A 14680-nucleotide genomic window follows, 5' to 3' on the forward strand; every position below is an offset into this window, starting at 1 on the left:
CAGTTAATATAGAACAAAAATTACATTTTTTAACACATGCTGTTACAGAACAAGACAGCAAGACATCAACTTTTAAAGGCAGGACAGTTATGAGAAAACTTGTTTTCAATAAAGCTGTAAACCCAAGGTAATAAATCCATCACTTATTTTTTTTTAAACAAAGAACTTTAGCATCCCATTCTGTTTAAACTCGTGTAGCTCAACATTCAAATTTGAGTCCCATAATTAGCAAATAAAAATCCTAGCCAAATGTACTATTCTTGAGAAACACTTTCAACATAATGCAGAATCCTGCTATCAACTTCCCTTTGCTGGCAAGTAAGAAAAACAAACATATGAGGACTAATTCCACATCTTCTGTGAGCTATCCTTCTTAACAAAAAGTGTAAAGTTAGAGACACTAGCAGCCACATTTGAGCAGATTACAACAGTACTGCCTAAACCCCATTGCATGAGAGGACTTGTTTTCAGTAGCTTGAGTCTTGAGAATTTTCAATAAGCTTTGTTTTATCAATTCATACTTTAAAAGACTTATATTTACCTTTGAGTGACTGGCAGCAGCTCTCTATATAAATTTTGAAAGCTTGATATATCTAGAACATAAAAGAAAAAAAACGTTACATTCTCCAAACAGTGGTTACATTAGCTTAAAAAATTAAGTAGCATTCTTACTTGGTTAAAGTGCTGGAGCTGTACATTGTAAAGTAAGCCTGTTGAATTTAATAGAATTTTGCTTGAAGAAAGCCCTGTAAAGGATGTATTATTTTCACATATTAGATAAAATTTTTTAAGAACTCACTATATCTTCAGATTTTTTTTTCCAGGAGACTTATATGCTTCTATATCTGTTAGTCAAGACCCCCACATTTCTTATTTCTTTGTCTGTTACTAACAAGAACAGTATTAACTTTAATAAAAACAACTCCCACCCAAACCTCCCTGACCATTGAAATTTTTAGGCAAATTTATTATCCAAATGTTAGTAATATTAGTTTTCCATTTTTTTTTCCAAAAATAATATGGTATACTTACCAAATGAAAAAAGATGCGTTACAGGAAGCTGTACTGTTCTGGAATCCTCTTTGAAGAATTCACAGTCCAAAGTATACTGCAATTCAGGGTATTAAATACAGATCTAAACCAAGCACAAGACTATAAAGCCTTTACACTTGCCAAATTCTATTCACAGGCTCAGGCAGAGTACTGGACACAAATATCGAAAAGCCACCTCTCCACACTCCACTGATAGGGACTGGCAGGTAGTTCAATCCCATGCATAGCAGTAGAAGTTTGGGGAGCTTAAGCATAACTTCCAGGTTATTCTGGCTCTCACCCATTTGCAACAGCCTTCAAAAGGCTATTCAAATAACTGAGAATTACTAGAATCCAGTGCACATCCCTCCTTCTCAGGTACATCTTTTGGGGGGGGGTGCATTCTAAAGGAGTGTTACTTGTCCAAACTCTGGATACAACTTCCTGATCAAAAAGAACCTTTTGTTTGTCTCCTGCAGTTTAATGCAAAAGCAAAGCAAAGCATCCAGCAGGTATGCGTTGTAACATCTCTAGTAGAGTATTTAGTTCAGTTGAAAATTATCTCCCACCCCATTGTAAATCCAGCATTTGTTTACTTTTAAAAAGTAGTTTCCAAGATTTAACACTGGACTGCAACTTAGCACGTTACATTTCACAAATGTTCTCTCTATCTTTGCTTATCCAGCACATTGTATATTACTAATTTAAATGCAAGACGTCTCTGTCACAACTCTCTGAAGATACACTCATAGAGAAGCATTATAATCACTTCAGCTGTGAATAACTTGTTGGATCATGAATTATTATACCACAGACGCAGAGACTGTATTTGTGTTGCAGAAAGGAATGTCAGATCTACTTAGACTTTCAGTTTAAGTTCAGTGTTCTGCCATTTTCAGGACTAACTAGAAAGGTCTTGCCAGACCCAGCTGGGTAACACACGAAGTCAGATGAGATTCACTGCAACTGTTCCTCTTACTGGGATCCTGAGGGGCCCTGATATGAAGATATCTAACTCAACTGTGAGATCCAGAACTATCAAACTCTGGACAACTCAGTCTACCACATTATTTGTGGTCTCAGAGCTTGCAGAAGTATCTCTGTACCAAGCTCCCCAGAATCTGTATGTGGCATCTTCAGTTATCTACAGCATTCTCTACTACTCTGGATAAGAGAACCGACTGCTCAGAAAGATAAATATTCAGGAATGCAATAGAATATTAAGAAAAACAAGGAAAAAGAACATTAGAACCTCCAAAAAGAACACTAAGAACTGGTTTGAGAACTGTTGCTCTTTATGTTTCAAGTACTATTTACACATTGCATGTGGTATTTTATCAAATGAAAATGTTTCTGAACTTACAGAAGATAACTAAGTTACCTTCACTCCACACTAGAGTGTAAGTTTATGGTTTCTCAAAGTAACTTAGCACATATTTAATGTACTTCCTTTTCCTTCCATCATAGCATCTGAAAGCTATGATGGAAGGAAATAAATTAAGCAAGCAATTTCTGCATTTCTTTTCTTACCTTATTGCCAGCTGTAGGTGGTACCTGAATGACAATGTGGGACAAAGAAGGATAGTCCTGAAGCTTCATTATTACAACCTTAAAAAAGAAAGAAAAATAAAAGCCACTACGGAACATACCCCTTAGCTTGCCCCTTGCCAGTTCCCAGATGTCCACCTCTTGTACCCCCTCCTCTGGAATACAACTGCATGTTCCAATGCTGTAAACAGAACAGATCCTTCTCCCATGACATGCAACTACCCCACTTCTCCCTCCTACAAGTACAATACTTACCTTGGTGGTTGGAAGTAACTCAGCTCTCCAGGATAAATCAGTAGCTTCCAGGCTGTAAAAATTCATGCACATAAGGATGAACATATTCATTATGTAGGCATTACATTATGACAGTGGGTTAACATCAGCTTTTCTCCCTCTCTACATGGATTCACATGATTTTAAATTGAGAACAAGTTTGGATCTACTGCAGTTAGCTAACATAGTAATTTAACAAACAATAATAATTTCAGATACTGCAAATGTGCTTTTTTGCAAAAACAAATTAAGCAAAGCTCCAATTTTGTCATACACATTCTGCAGTTACTGGTCATGAAACTTTAACACTGAACACTCTTAATAAGCTAAAACAGCACTGGCACTGAATTAACACAGTTTTATTAGCATCTTTTAAAGATCAGAAGTACCAATTTTCCTATGGGAACATCTAATATAATATAAACCAAAAATTTTGTTAGCTGCTGCAGAGCTTACAGCAGTTCTAAAATGGTGTGTACTTACATTAACACACTGAACTGCAACACAGTCATTCAGTCATTTTAAGTTATGTTTTTTAGAACACCAGGATACTTCTGTTTCTCTAAGTACTGCTACATGACCACACGACACACAGTCTACAGCAAAAGCACTATTATTAGATGAAGTTTTAGGTAGCAGTCCTGAACTAGGCTAACCTGCACTTGAGGCTGATCGAAGGTTATACTGAGGAGTAACAGCCAACTTCTCCTTGGATCAGGAAAAAGTACTTGTGACATCTGGCCATCAGCTGGATGCAAGACTGTGTCTATCTGCCTCACCACAGATCCCAGAACAGACAAATACTATGCTAGCTCAATTCCACCTGGAAGCTTTCCCTAATCTGAAGGTTATATTGAATTTACTTTGAGCTGACTTTGCAAGACAGTCTTCCAAATCCATTTGGTAATGACTGTAATGATCTGATTCAAATAATCACTCAATCATCCACATTTCTAAATATTTTTCATATGACAGTAGCAATTTTGGAATAAGAAAAAAATAAAGAGATGCTTCAATCCACTCTTCTGAAGGCTTTGAGTGACATTTGATGTCTTCTGTCATAGGATTCTAAAGAGATGCTACAAAACACAATTTAGGAAACCAGCACAGCATGTAGTATCAACAAGAGAGCAACAGAAGCAACTTCTCACTGCTATGAGGATCAAAAATATAGCTTAAAGAAGATGTTGTTCACCCATTTTATTTTGCATTCATGCAGTAATTTTGAGAAAATCTATTCTTTCCTGTTTTCGTGGTGATACAGAAAGCACGACTGATTCACAATAAGATTTGTACTTTTATTCCCAATCTCTCCCTTCCCAAGGAGGAGGATATTCTATATGTTTTAAATTAAAATCTAGTCTCCCCAGGCCCATTTTAATAAAGAACAGGAACTGTTTATACTCACCACCTTGACGAATTACTGTTCATACAGCCATAAATCCAGCTCCTTGTGTCCTGTAAAGTCAATACCATAAGATAGTGCATTACTTGTGTGAATGTATTTATAAAAATATTAAAAATAGCAATTCTTTACTCCAAACAATGCAGGAGTTAATGCTGATAATATTCTCCAAAATTTCTACATGCTAACTGTTTCAGTACACCAGATGTCAGCAAATGTTCTAAAAATCCTTTGAGAGCAGATCCTTGATGCAATTAACTTAATAAAAAGAGGAACAAACTTACATCTTCATCTCACTCCTGTTCTATCAAGTATGTCACTGCAGTGATACCTGCTGCAGACATAACTCTCATAAGGGTGTCAAATGCTGAAGTGTAAAAGCAAAGATGATGATAAAAACAGTCTCTCAGATTCCCTGAATTATTTATAATGATAATGAAAGATATCCACCAACTTTTTTTTCTTAATTTCACAATGAAGTCAGGCTTCTGTGTTAACAGCAGCAAGTGATATCCTCCATTAAAAGTCTGATATAATCTCGAAATTACAAGGATGGAAAGATGAAGCATAAGAGCAAAAGGTGGGGGTTTCTAGGAACATTTCTAAATAACTTCTGTTTGCCACCTTTTCTAGTTGTGAATCAATACATCTTCTAGAAACAAATACAAGGTTAAGCAAACAAACCTTCACCACTTCTCTTAAAAAAATCTGCCTTACATATGACATAAAATTCAATAGAGTTTAACCTTTTCTAACTAAAAGAAATGATGTCTCAAGGTACTATGCCAAATAGTCGAGGAATACTTTAGATTTTTAATGTTCTACAGCTCCCCTCCTTGAGAATTTAAGTGTTCTGAAGTGATAGCACCCCGATGCAAGTATCTCAGACTTTGTTCTGTGGACCACATCCTCCTCAAGCAGTACTAGTCCTTCTTCAAGATATTATAACACAGGCAAAAGTTACCCTGTTAAAGCACAACTAAGATCACAACAAACGTGTAAATACTGAAGGTGCTACTAGGAAGGGCAATAAGAAAAGCACTGAGAATATACACTCTTTTCACAATGGTGGTATGAACCTCTTCTTTGGTAATCGGAGCAGTGGCAACAGGGACAGGCAGGATGGAACACGAAAACATCTCCATTCTCTTGCCACTAATCTAAAATACTCACATAATTCTGAAAAGCATATTTATCCATCTCCTGTTTGACAAAAGATTACATTAATTCTTTTCAAAAATATTTTTAAAAAATATTTCAAAAACATTTTTGTTGAATTAATATGTCTTGAGATAAAAACATTAAGAAATTAACATTATTGCCTCTCCCCTCAATAGAGGAGACAACTGAGAAGGTGCTATTTTGTCATCTGGCTTCCATTCACTTCCACTGCTTAGTGGAAGATTTCTGTGCCTTTCAGGCTCAATTAAATTTTATTATGGGAAAGTAAACCTATAAACAGCCTTCCCAAATTAGAAGTGTGGCTGAATCCTGGCAGCACTAAAAATAACTTATTAATTCAAAACCATCAATACACACCTGCACTAAAGGAAAAAGTAATCTAGGGCTAGCCATAAGAGAGTCAAAAATAAAACGTTAGAGGTTCAGGTGGCATGGAAGGTTTCAGACCTTGAACACAAAGTGTGACATGCTAAAACAGGAAGTACATCTAACACTAGATATTAGGCTATGGATGTAAATGAATGTCAGTAATTTCAACAAGTGTTCATTAAACTGTCTTAAAACAGCAGCAAATAGAAATTAAAATAATACAGCTTTATAAACAAACTCCAGACAGTAAAGAAGTATTTTCTTACCAACATACTGTTTTCACAGTAAACATGACTGTATGATTTTCTGTGGCTTGCAAGAGGAAATGTGAAATATTTTCCATCAGAATCCTTAAAAGAAAAAAAAAAAAAAACACACAAACCTGCTCATTAGTAAAAAAAATAAACATAAAAACACAATGAAGAAAAAATGCTACTTACATTGTAAACTGAATAAGTCCATTTTGAGGCTTTGACTGTAATCCACATGAAAGCTCCTAAAAATAAATATGTTCTTATATGCCACACTGCAGGAACTATTTTCCTTATCTCCAAAATCTTATTTTTTACTTATCGTCAAGGTCTCATCTTTTATCTGTAAATAGCCATAAACTTCATAAGCTTTAATCAACACTCAGGATTGCCACTGCTTAGAATTACATGCAACAGTTCTCATCAGTTACACAGAAACAGAAAAACCCTAGGATCCAATTACTACATATTAACTGTAAAAGAAAAGCTCTATGGATCTTGAAACAGAGCCCTCAAGGCAACAAAACAAATAAGAGACTGAAATGATACTAATTACAGAGTGACTGACTAAAGCTGAGGCAACACTAGAAACAGCCCCACTCTTTGTTCCTGCCAGCCTTTTAAGAAAACTGATACAGAAACTTTCATAGAAGCAAGTCAACAATGATGTGAATAACAAATACAAGAACACAGTAGCAGTTTAAAGATACGCCTGGAGAAAAATAACAAGACAGAATAATGAAGAGATCAAAGATACAAACAATGCAAATTGTCATGCAAGGAGGTTAATATCTTTCTTCTGTGTAACTAGAGTAACAAGTTCATCACAGAAATTGAGCTAAGTGTCAAGAGGTCACCAGAAATAGGAAGATGCAAACATAAAACCCAATATAAACATAATCCTTCTTATTGCTAAAAACTGACCCCCCAAAAAAGCAAACAAACCAACAAAAATCAGTACCACAACCTCTTTGGGTTCCTGTTCCAATGTCCACCTCCCTCCTGGTGAAGTACTTTTTCCTAACATCTAACTGGAAATTCTTTTGTTGTAACTGGACTCTACTGCTTATTGTGTTACCACTGTGCGCCGCTGAGAAAAATCTAGCTTCATCTCTCCTCCCATCTTTCATTAGGTAGTTGAAGACAGCAACAGGATCCCCTTTAGCACTCTCTTTAGGGTGAAAAAAAACTGTCCACTTAGCCTCTCCCCCCCATGTCCTGTGCCCCAGGAGCTAACCATCTGTGGTTCTCTGCTCCACACTCACTTCAGTAACTGTCAATGTCTAAACACTGTCTTATACCAGGGTAGTCAAAACTGGACACCAAAGTTCAAGCTACCTTAGTACTTCTGCAATAGCTTACATTAAGACAATTCCCGAAATAAAAAGGTTTTCATAAAATGGTTCAGCCCACTTCAGCAAAGCTAGGAATATAGCTATGCCCTGCAAAAGTTCTGTTTAGTTCCCAAGACTTCATGCAGTCAAAATTTCTCACCTTTAACTATGCATTCTTAGCAGTTACAAGGAAACCATTAGGGTGCAGTCCATTTTACCCTGCCATGTCATTAATAAAAGGAAGTCACTCATTAAGTAGATCTGAATATTCAGGATTTCCACGAGTAACAGAAAACTAACACAATGGCTCTACAACACCCATACTATCCCTCTTGCAAGCATAGGATGTACATGTAGATCAGACTGTACTTCTGACATCCAACTGTTCCCAATTTCAGAGATTGCCTAATGGACACCTTGGTATAACTATGATTCCTGCTCGTCCCCCAGAATCTAAGCCATATAAAAATTACAGATTTTTGTTCCTACTCCTTTTAATCTATTCAGTGCTGAAACACCACAAAAAAAATGATAGTTTACATCTATAACCCATATATAATTTTAGGAATGTCTGAAGAAGGACAAAATGTATTCCAGAAGTTTGTTAATGAGACTATTAACTATTAACCAGGGAGTATCACTGAATCCTGTTCAAAAGAAAACTGCTGCACACCTGTGAGTTCTGTAGAAGCTTCAGGATTTTCCTCAAATATCTTTGCAGGGTGTCTCACAAAGTGGTGATTCAATACAGACATTCTCTTCTTTGGATCCTCAGTTATCTGAAAAAGAGCACATTGTCAAATTTTACTTTACCAATTTGTGTGATTTACAATCATCACATGACCATAGCTAGCCATACAGTTTTGAGGATGAGGGGTGGGAGAGATTGTTAGAAGACATGGTACATGGTACATTGATTCTATTCTAAATTCAATAATCTGAACAAATGAAGTGCCATCAACAGTCAATCACTGCAATACAGAAAGTCTACACATTATAAAGCATATCTAAAATTTTTAGTTTTATATCCTTGCCTACTCTTAACACAAGGAAACCATTCCATTAGGCTTTCTTTTATAGACTGTTGTGGTTGGACCTGGCTGGCAGCTAAACACTGCACAGATGCATTCTTCCTGAAATGGCAGCATTTAGGAAAAATTCTCATGTTTATACTTACTAGCCTGAGTTCACAAATACAGCTTACTACATCTTGTCTTAATATTTCAAGCATTCAAATAGCTGTAGAGCTACACTGGGATTCACTTTTGGTTTGGGTTGTTCTTTTGGTGTTTGGTTTTTTTGTTTTGTTTTATTTTGTTTTTTAATCCCTGTTCCAGGATTAACTTTTGTCTATCCAGCTATTCATAATTTCGGCCATTACAACTGATTTCTGAAAAGTTGTACCTTCCAGCACACTGCCAGTCAGCTCCAGAACTTTACCTCCCTTATGTGTCTCTAAATCACGTTAAAGTGAGGACATGTAAGAAACTAGAGAAGTCTGCCCCAAGTCTCAAACAGAACACCTGGAAGCCTTCCTCTTTTATGTCTGGGGCTCTGCTCTTACATATTTCCAACCTTTTGGACCTTAACTCCAATTCATATTTACTGCTGCGTAACATTTCAGAAAGAGAACAGAGTACAATGGGAGATGTCTCCAACAGTTTTCAAGAAATAAGATGCAGGATATTTATTTAGAAAAGCAATAAATAATGGTAGCTGGAAGTAAAGAAATATGCTAGCATTTTACCTGCATTCTATTTTTTGTAAGTGCTATTTGCAAAAGAACACTGTGAACAGGTGCTGGCCGCTATGACGACAACACATGGGGAAGTTTGAGAAGTATTATGTCTGAGTTAAACTATCACAGTTTTTCACTCTTTGTATACTAGTCAGAGAACATGACTCATACACACATGGAAAGGTCACATTAGAGCTACACAGCTAGCATAATTTGTTTATCCTGGTGCAACGTCAACTAACCCTGCTGCATTATGGAAGACAAGTTTGGTCCACACCCCAGCTATAAAAGCATCAAACAGTCAATAATAAAAACTGAGTTAACACCATGTTGGTCAAACAACACAAAGTCATGGGATTTTTCAGCGACTGGTACAAACAGCAACAATTTTCTAAGAATGACTTAGAATAATAAAAAATGAGTTTTCCATATAATAGGGCGATATTTAACCTGATTAAGCATTCTGGGATGGAAGAAGAAAGTGTGACAGGGAAACATACAGGAGATCACATATACCAACCTGCCTTGTGTTTTCATCTATGAGATCAAAAAAAGCTCTAATGGTAGCCAGGATCAATTCTTTGCACCTAAAAGACAATAAGTAAAATTAAATCTAGAAAGGAAATATCCAGGGGAATAAAAGTGGTCGGAAGAGACATCATAACAATATTATGCTGAAGTCAAATTATTGTATAATGTGATAACAGTAGAGAACAGAGGGATGTACGATCAGTCAATTAACCTTTGTTCTATTAGCTTACCACACTATGGAGAGATGGTCTGTTGAGGCCCAAGCTCTAGGCACAGCTGAGCTCTGTTTGGGGAAGGAAAAAAGTTAAGATTTTGTTCAATATCTTAAAATTTTAACCAAGTCTTTCCCTTCTTTATTTAAACGTATTTACTCAATTTTTAAAAAGAATAGCATTTATCTTAAGAGTTTCAGGGACTAGGGTACAATAGAATGACTTCTTCAGTCAAAAATCTTACAAGTGGAGAAGCACTTGTTAAACAAGACTTGTAAACTCAAATGACCAAGTTATCTACGTTAGATAGCGGAGACTAATGGTGAAAGGACAAGTAATGGTATGGAGGAACTTACCAAACATTTCTTCAAAGACTGCTTCTATGACTAATCTTACTATTTTAATAAGTGATCCTGGCACACATGAATAGAAGCATGCCAATTAAAGCTGCTGCTGAAAAATCAAGGGCATCCTCAACAGAAAGAAGCATCTGAACAGCATGCAGAAAGAATTGGACAGTCTGAAGCTATTCATTTGTAAAAGTGTATTTCATATATTGCATTTTAGGGACCAATACTATAAAAAATGCCTCCCATAAATGGAGTTCATCACCTAGTTGTACAACTTGATTCAAGTAAGCTATGAACTATTAATGCATTACAGTCAGGGAGAAAAAAAAAAAAAAAGCAAAACAACCACCACCACAAAACAAGCCCCAAAACAAAACCCCCAAAACTCACAAACCAAAAAAAAACCCAAAAAACACGAGAAAGAACTGGTACCACTACACTTGAGATCTCATGAAAAATTCTGGTCGCTAACACTCAAGAAAAATTCAAGTAGAGGACATGCAGAGAACAGTTAATAGGACAAAGGGAATGCAGAGTTAACCTTCTTAGCCTAGCAGAATCAGAGCTGAGACTATTTATAGACAGCTTTCTGTATGATGGACAGAGAGGTAAACACCAAGGGAATGACAGCTATGTCAGATAACATTTCAAGTTCATGTCAGAACAAATGCATTTAAGACCTGGGTTGTGGAGTAATGGAAGGTGGAAATTACACTTTTTCTCCTTATTGGGGAGTGTTTTCCAGCTTCTTCTCTCTAGGGAGTTGGTTGATGGCAAGGGGATGGAATGACAAACCTAACTACTTTATGATGTCTCTTGATTAATTTTGAAAGGAGATAGATGCCTGCAAAAGCAGAAGACTGGGCTTGATGATCCAGCACATCCTTTCTATTCCTAAGTTCTTCAAAAAACAATATATACAAAAAGAAGACTCCAAGCCAGAGCTCTCTTTTTATCATCAAACAAGTAGTCTACTTCTGTACTGCACATCTGTCAAGTCTCCATATACACATCTCTTGGCAAAAACGCAGGAAAATAAAAACCTGAGTTGCAAGAAGGTGGTGAGAAGAGACAGTACCAAATGGTACATGATTCAAATCAATCTCAACACATACTGTTCCAGTAGACACTCACTTATACTACATCAACTATTTATGGTTTTATGTACACTATCTACCCTGTGTTTTCTCATAGTATTTTCATATTTAGGTATACTATGCTGCACATATAGACTAATTAGACAGCAATATATGCATTACATAAACAGCTATCTAACATAGCTCCATGCAAAACAAAATTAAAAAAAAATAGTTTGCGTTTTTACCACAACAGACAAGGCACTGTCATGTTGACTCAATCTTGGTAGAAAAGCCAGTCCTGAACGAACTTGGTAATCTCTGAATCCTCCCGCCACTGAAAGGGTAGTTAAATTTCTCAAATCTTGGGCCTTTAGAATCCAATGATTGTTTACAGCTGTATAAAAATCTATAAAAATATATTAAAATCAATCACAGTTTCCCCATAAGTCTGTTCTACAAAAAAGCAATTGAAACATTCAACTAAAAGTTTCTGTAAACTCCCCTAGAGCCATTCAAGCTCTGTTTATCACTTTTGATTCATTTAAGGAAGGAAAATTACTGTTTTAACACCAAGGGGGTAGCAGTTGTTAAAGACAGATACACTTAGACTTTCTACATCATCTGAGCACATACAGTCTTTAAGTAGCAAACCACAGAATTATTTTAAGGACAGAAAGGAAGAAGCATGGCATTGCAATCAATTGTAGGAGGGTGAATTAATACAAGCATAACAAACCAAATTCAGCAGCTAAAGACAATCCATTCCTCTCAGGTGCCACAGAGAATAATGAAAATAAATGTCTTTTCCCTTTCCTTCACCAGTTCCCTCAATATCTACATGTAGCAGCACAATCATCACTGAGCACATATTTCATCGGTATAGTTTAGTCAAATCTAGCTTTTCAAGAAATGTACAGTACATGCATAATGATTATACTTCATTTTTTATGCCACAGCTATTTAGGTGTGCAGAATATACAATCTATCTTTTGGGTAAATATATTCTATAAAAATATATCATTATATCTAATATTCTCACCTTCCCAACCTTTGGGCATGACAAATATCAAATTTAGCAACTTCCACAGAAATAACTCTGTTTAGGCAATTCATTCGATAAAGAAAGCCATTACAGACGTCAAGTTTTACAAAAAAGAAAGAAAAAAAATGTCATTTACTAGAAAGCTTACAAATTTAGCAACATGCTCTGCAACTTACTAAAGTTACAAATTATTGAGAGCTCCAGGCCCTGTACGAAGCTCAAGTCCACATTTTATATGACACTTTACTTTCTCTCAGTATCCTAACGCTCTCAAATACCCACCTGAGTAACAAAGGAATAGATTACCGACAGTAAACAAACCAGCACATTTTTGTGTTGATTTGCAAGGATCTCACCTGTTAATGCTTGAGAGGACCAATACAGAAATACAATGTCATTAGATAACCTGCAGTACTTACTGGTGAGATATTGGTCTAAAGGCATTACAGGTGCAACATGAGGTGTGGCTTGCGTAATAAGGAGGTTTATAAGTTCAGGCTTAAAATTCTTCAGAGTAAGCAAAGCTCTTGCAACAAGACCACCCATGGAATGACCTACTATTGCAACACTGCTCGGTGCAAATTCTCGATCCTTAAGCAAAGAGCAAAGAGTAATTAGGCACATCAAAAAATAGATTCGATGTTTAACCATACTTATCAGCTGTACATTTTTTCCCCAAAATTAACTTATGTTCTCTCAAGCATAATATGAACTAGTATCAACTTGACAAGTTTACAAAATTAATATAAATTTAGTTGCTATCTCAAAAAACGTGCTTAACATGTAATTTGCAGCTCAAAAGGAAATATTATATAGCCTGTGTAAGCATAAGAAACTTCAGCTTATTTTAATTTCTGAGACTTTTAGGGACATAGGATATCAAAGAACTTTCCTAGAGGAAAATGGATGTAAGGTGATGCTATATTAATATTTTAATAAGCTAGGGAAAGTTTACATCTCTACTACAAAAAAAAGCATGCATTGTGCATGGAAGTATTTATTCAGAAATACAATATAGAACCTAACCAAGGCTCTGGGATTGTCATGAGCATGAAAAGTCTATTAAAGAGCAGCACTTCTCTACTGCACTATTAGCACATTAAATTATCTACACACATTATAGTCTCCCTCCCTTATTCATCATTCTTCAGTTTTCCAGCAGAAAAGGCAGCCCAGAATTCCATTCCAAAATACAAGTACATTATTCAACATATGTCACTACTTACCCTGTACAACTTAAGAATTACTTTTATGCACTCATGCACAAACTTGGTCTGTCGTTGCAGACTACCACCATACAATGCAACCAACTCCTCATTAAAGTTGACACTGAAGAAATTAAAATGATACTTGAAGTCGACATCTTCTGCTTTTCTAAGTGCAATGGAGCCAAGAGAACGTACTAAGAAAAGAAACCACATCAGTTAGAACAGACTAATAGTCACTGCTTAGCACCATTATTAGTAGACAAACATAAATATACAACCTATTAAGAAACAAATGTTATCTTAAATCCACTGTTCATCTCAAAGTCATTTCTAAAATTTAAAAAAGTATGAAAAAGACATCCAAAAGCAAATAATCTATTTTCTAATATGCAATCACACTTGTTTTACAAAAACAGATTTGAAGATATACATAATCTGAGCAAAAGTATCAGCCAGTCACTGTCAGAACTGAACTGTAAAAAGAAAGAATTATTTCCCATTTTTATGATAATTTCTCTGATTAAAAAAACACTAGCAAACATATCATAACAAGAGCTTACAGAAGAATGTGGAAAAGAACAAACCTGATGAGATTAAAGTTTGCAATGCGCTACCAAGAGCTGCATGCTATGTTTACGGTAGTTAACTATGCGACCTAGCTTACTACTGACTATGGAGAGATTTTATGTCAAAACCAAATTTATACAAGATCAAGGACTGTGTTCCTCCACCTGAGGGCTTCTTTTCTCATCTCATTTGCACCTTCTTACTGCCACCAGGACAAGAAGGCAAAATGAGCATTCTTGACTTCAACTCTAGAGGCATTGCCACTGCTAGGCTTTCCTAAAATCCCTTTGAAGACCATCAGCTCTAAGACAACATCCCCAAATATCACCAAGATATGTATGGGGGATTGGAAAACCAAACCCTAAAGGACACTCTTCCACCTAAAACCTTGCAGGAGAAAATGTTCTCTTTACAAGGTCTTGCTTCTGACCTGTCTTCTCCGTCTAACTCCAGCAACTATTTAATACATCCTTCTGAGTGCAGTGTGACCCAAGTTCCCATGGAGACATAGCAGGATGGGAACAGTAACAGCTGCAAATGAAAAAGCATGATAGGGAAA

The 14680-nt window shown here is 36.0% G+C and overlaps 1 protein-coding gene across 1 annotated transcript in view; it reads right to left on the minus strand.

Moving 5' to 3' along the window:
• The window catches only part of PGAP1 (post-GPI attachment to proteins 1), a gene marked incomplete at its 5' end in the record, with an annotated part of 30990 nt that overhangs the window by 9945 nt on the left and 6365 nt on the right, over positions 1-14680 (minus strand). The window contains 14 exons of the mRNA XM_010080974.1: positions 542-593; positions 673-746; positions 1033-1108; positions 2563-2640; positions 2836-2887; positions 4262-4311; positions 6076-6159; positions 6250-6305; positions 8068-8173; positions 9653-9719; positions 9894-9946; positions 11550-11710; positions 12766-12937; positions 13573-13748. Coding sequence (XP_010079276.1) covers positions 542-593; positions 673-746; positions 1033-1108; positions 2563-2640; positions 2836-2887; positions 4262-4311; positions 6076-6159; positions 6250-6305; positions 8068-8173; positions 9653-9719; positions 9894-9946; positions 11550-11710; positions 12766-12937; positions 13573-13748 — 1257 coding nt within the window. The remainder of the gene's footprint in view (positions 1-541; positions 594-672; positions 747-1032; positions 1109-2562; positions 2641-2835; positions 2888-4261; positions 4312-6075; positions 6160-6249; positions 6306-8067; positions 8174-9652; positions 9720-9893; positions 9947-11549; positions 11711-12765; positions 12938-13572; positions 13749-14680) is intronic.

This window comes from Pterocles gutturalis, unplaced genomic scaffold (assembly GCF_000699245.1).
Source record: "Pterocles gutturalis isolate BGI_N339 unplaced genomic scaffold, ASM69924v1 scaffold49424, whole genome shotgun sequence".
Classification (NCBI taxonomy): domain Eukaryota; kingdom Metazoa; phylum Chordata; class Aves; order Pterocliformes; family Pteroclidae; genus Pterocles; species Pterocles gutturalis.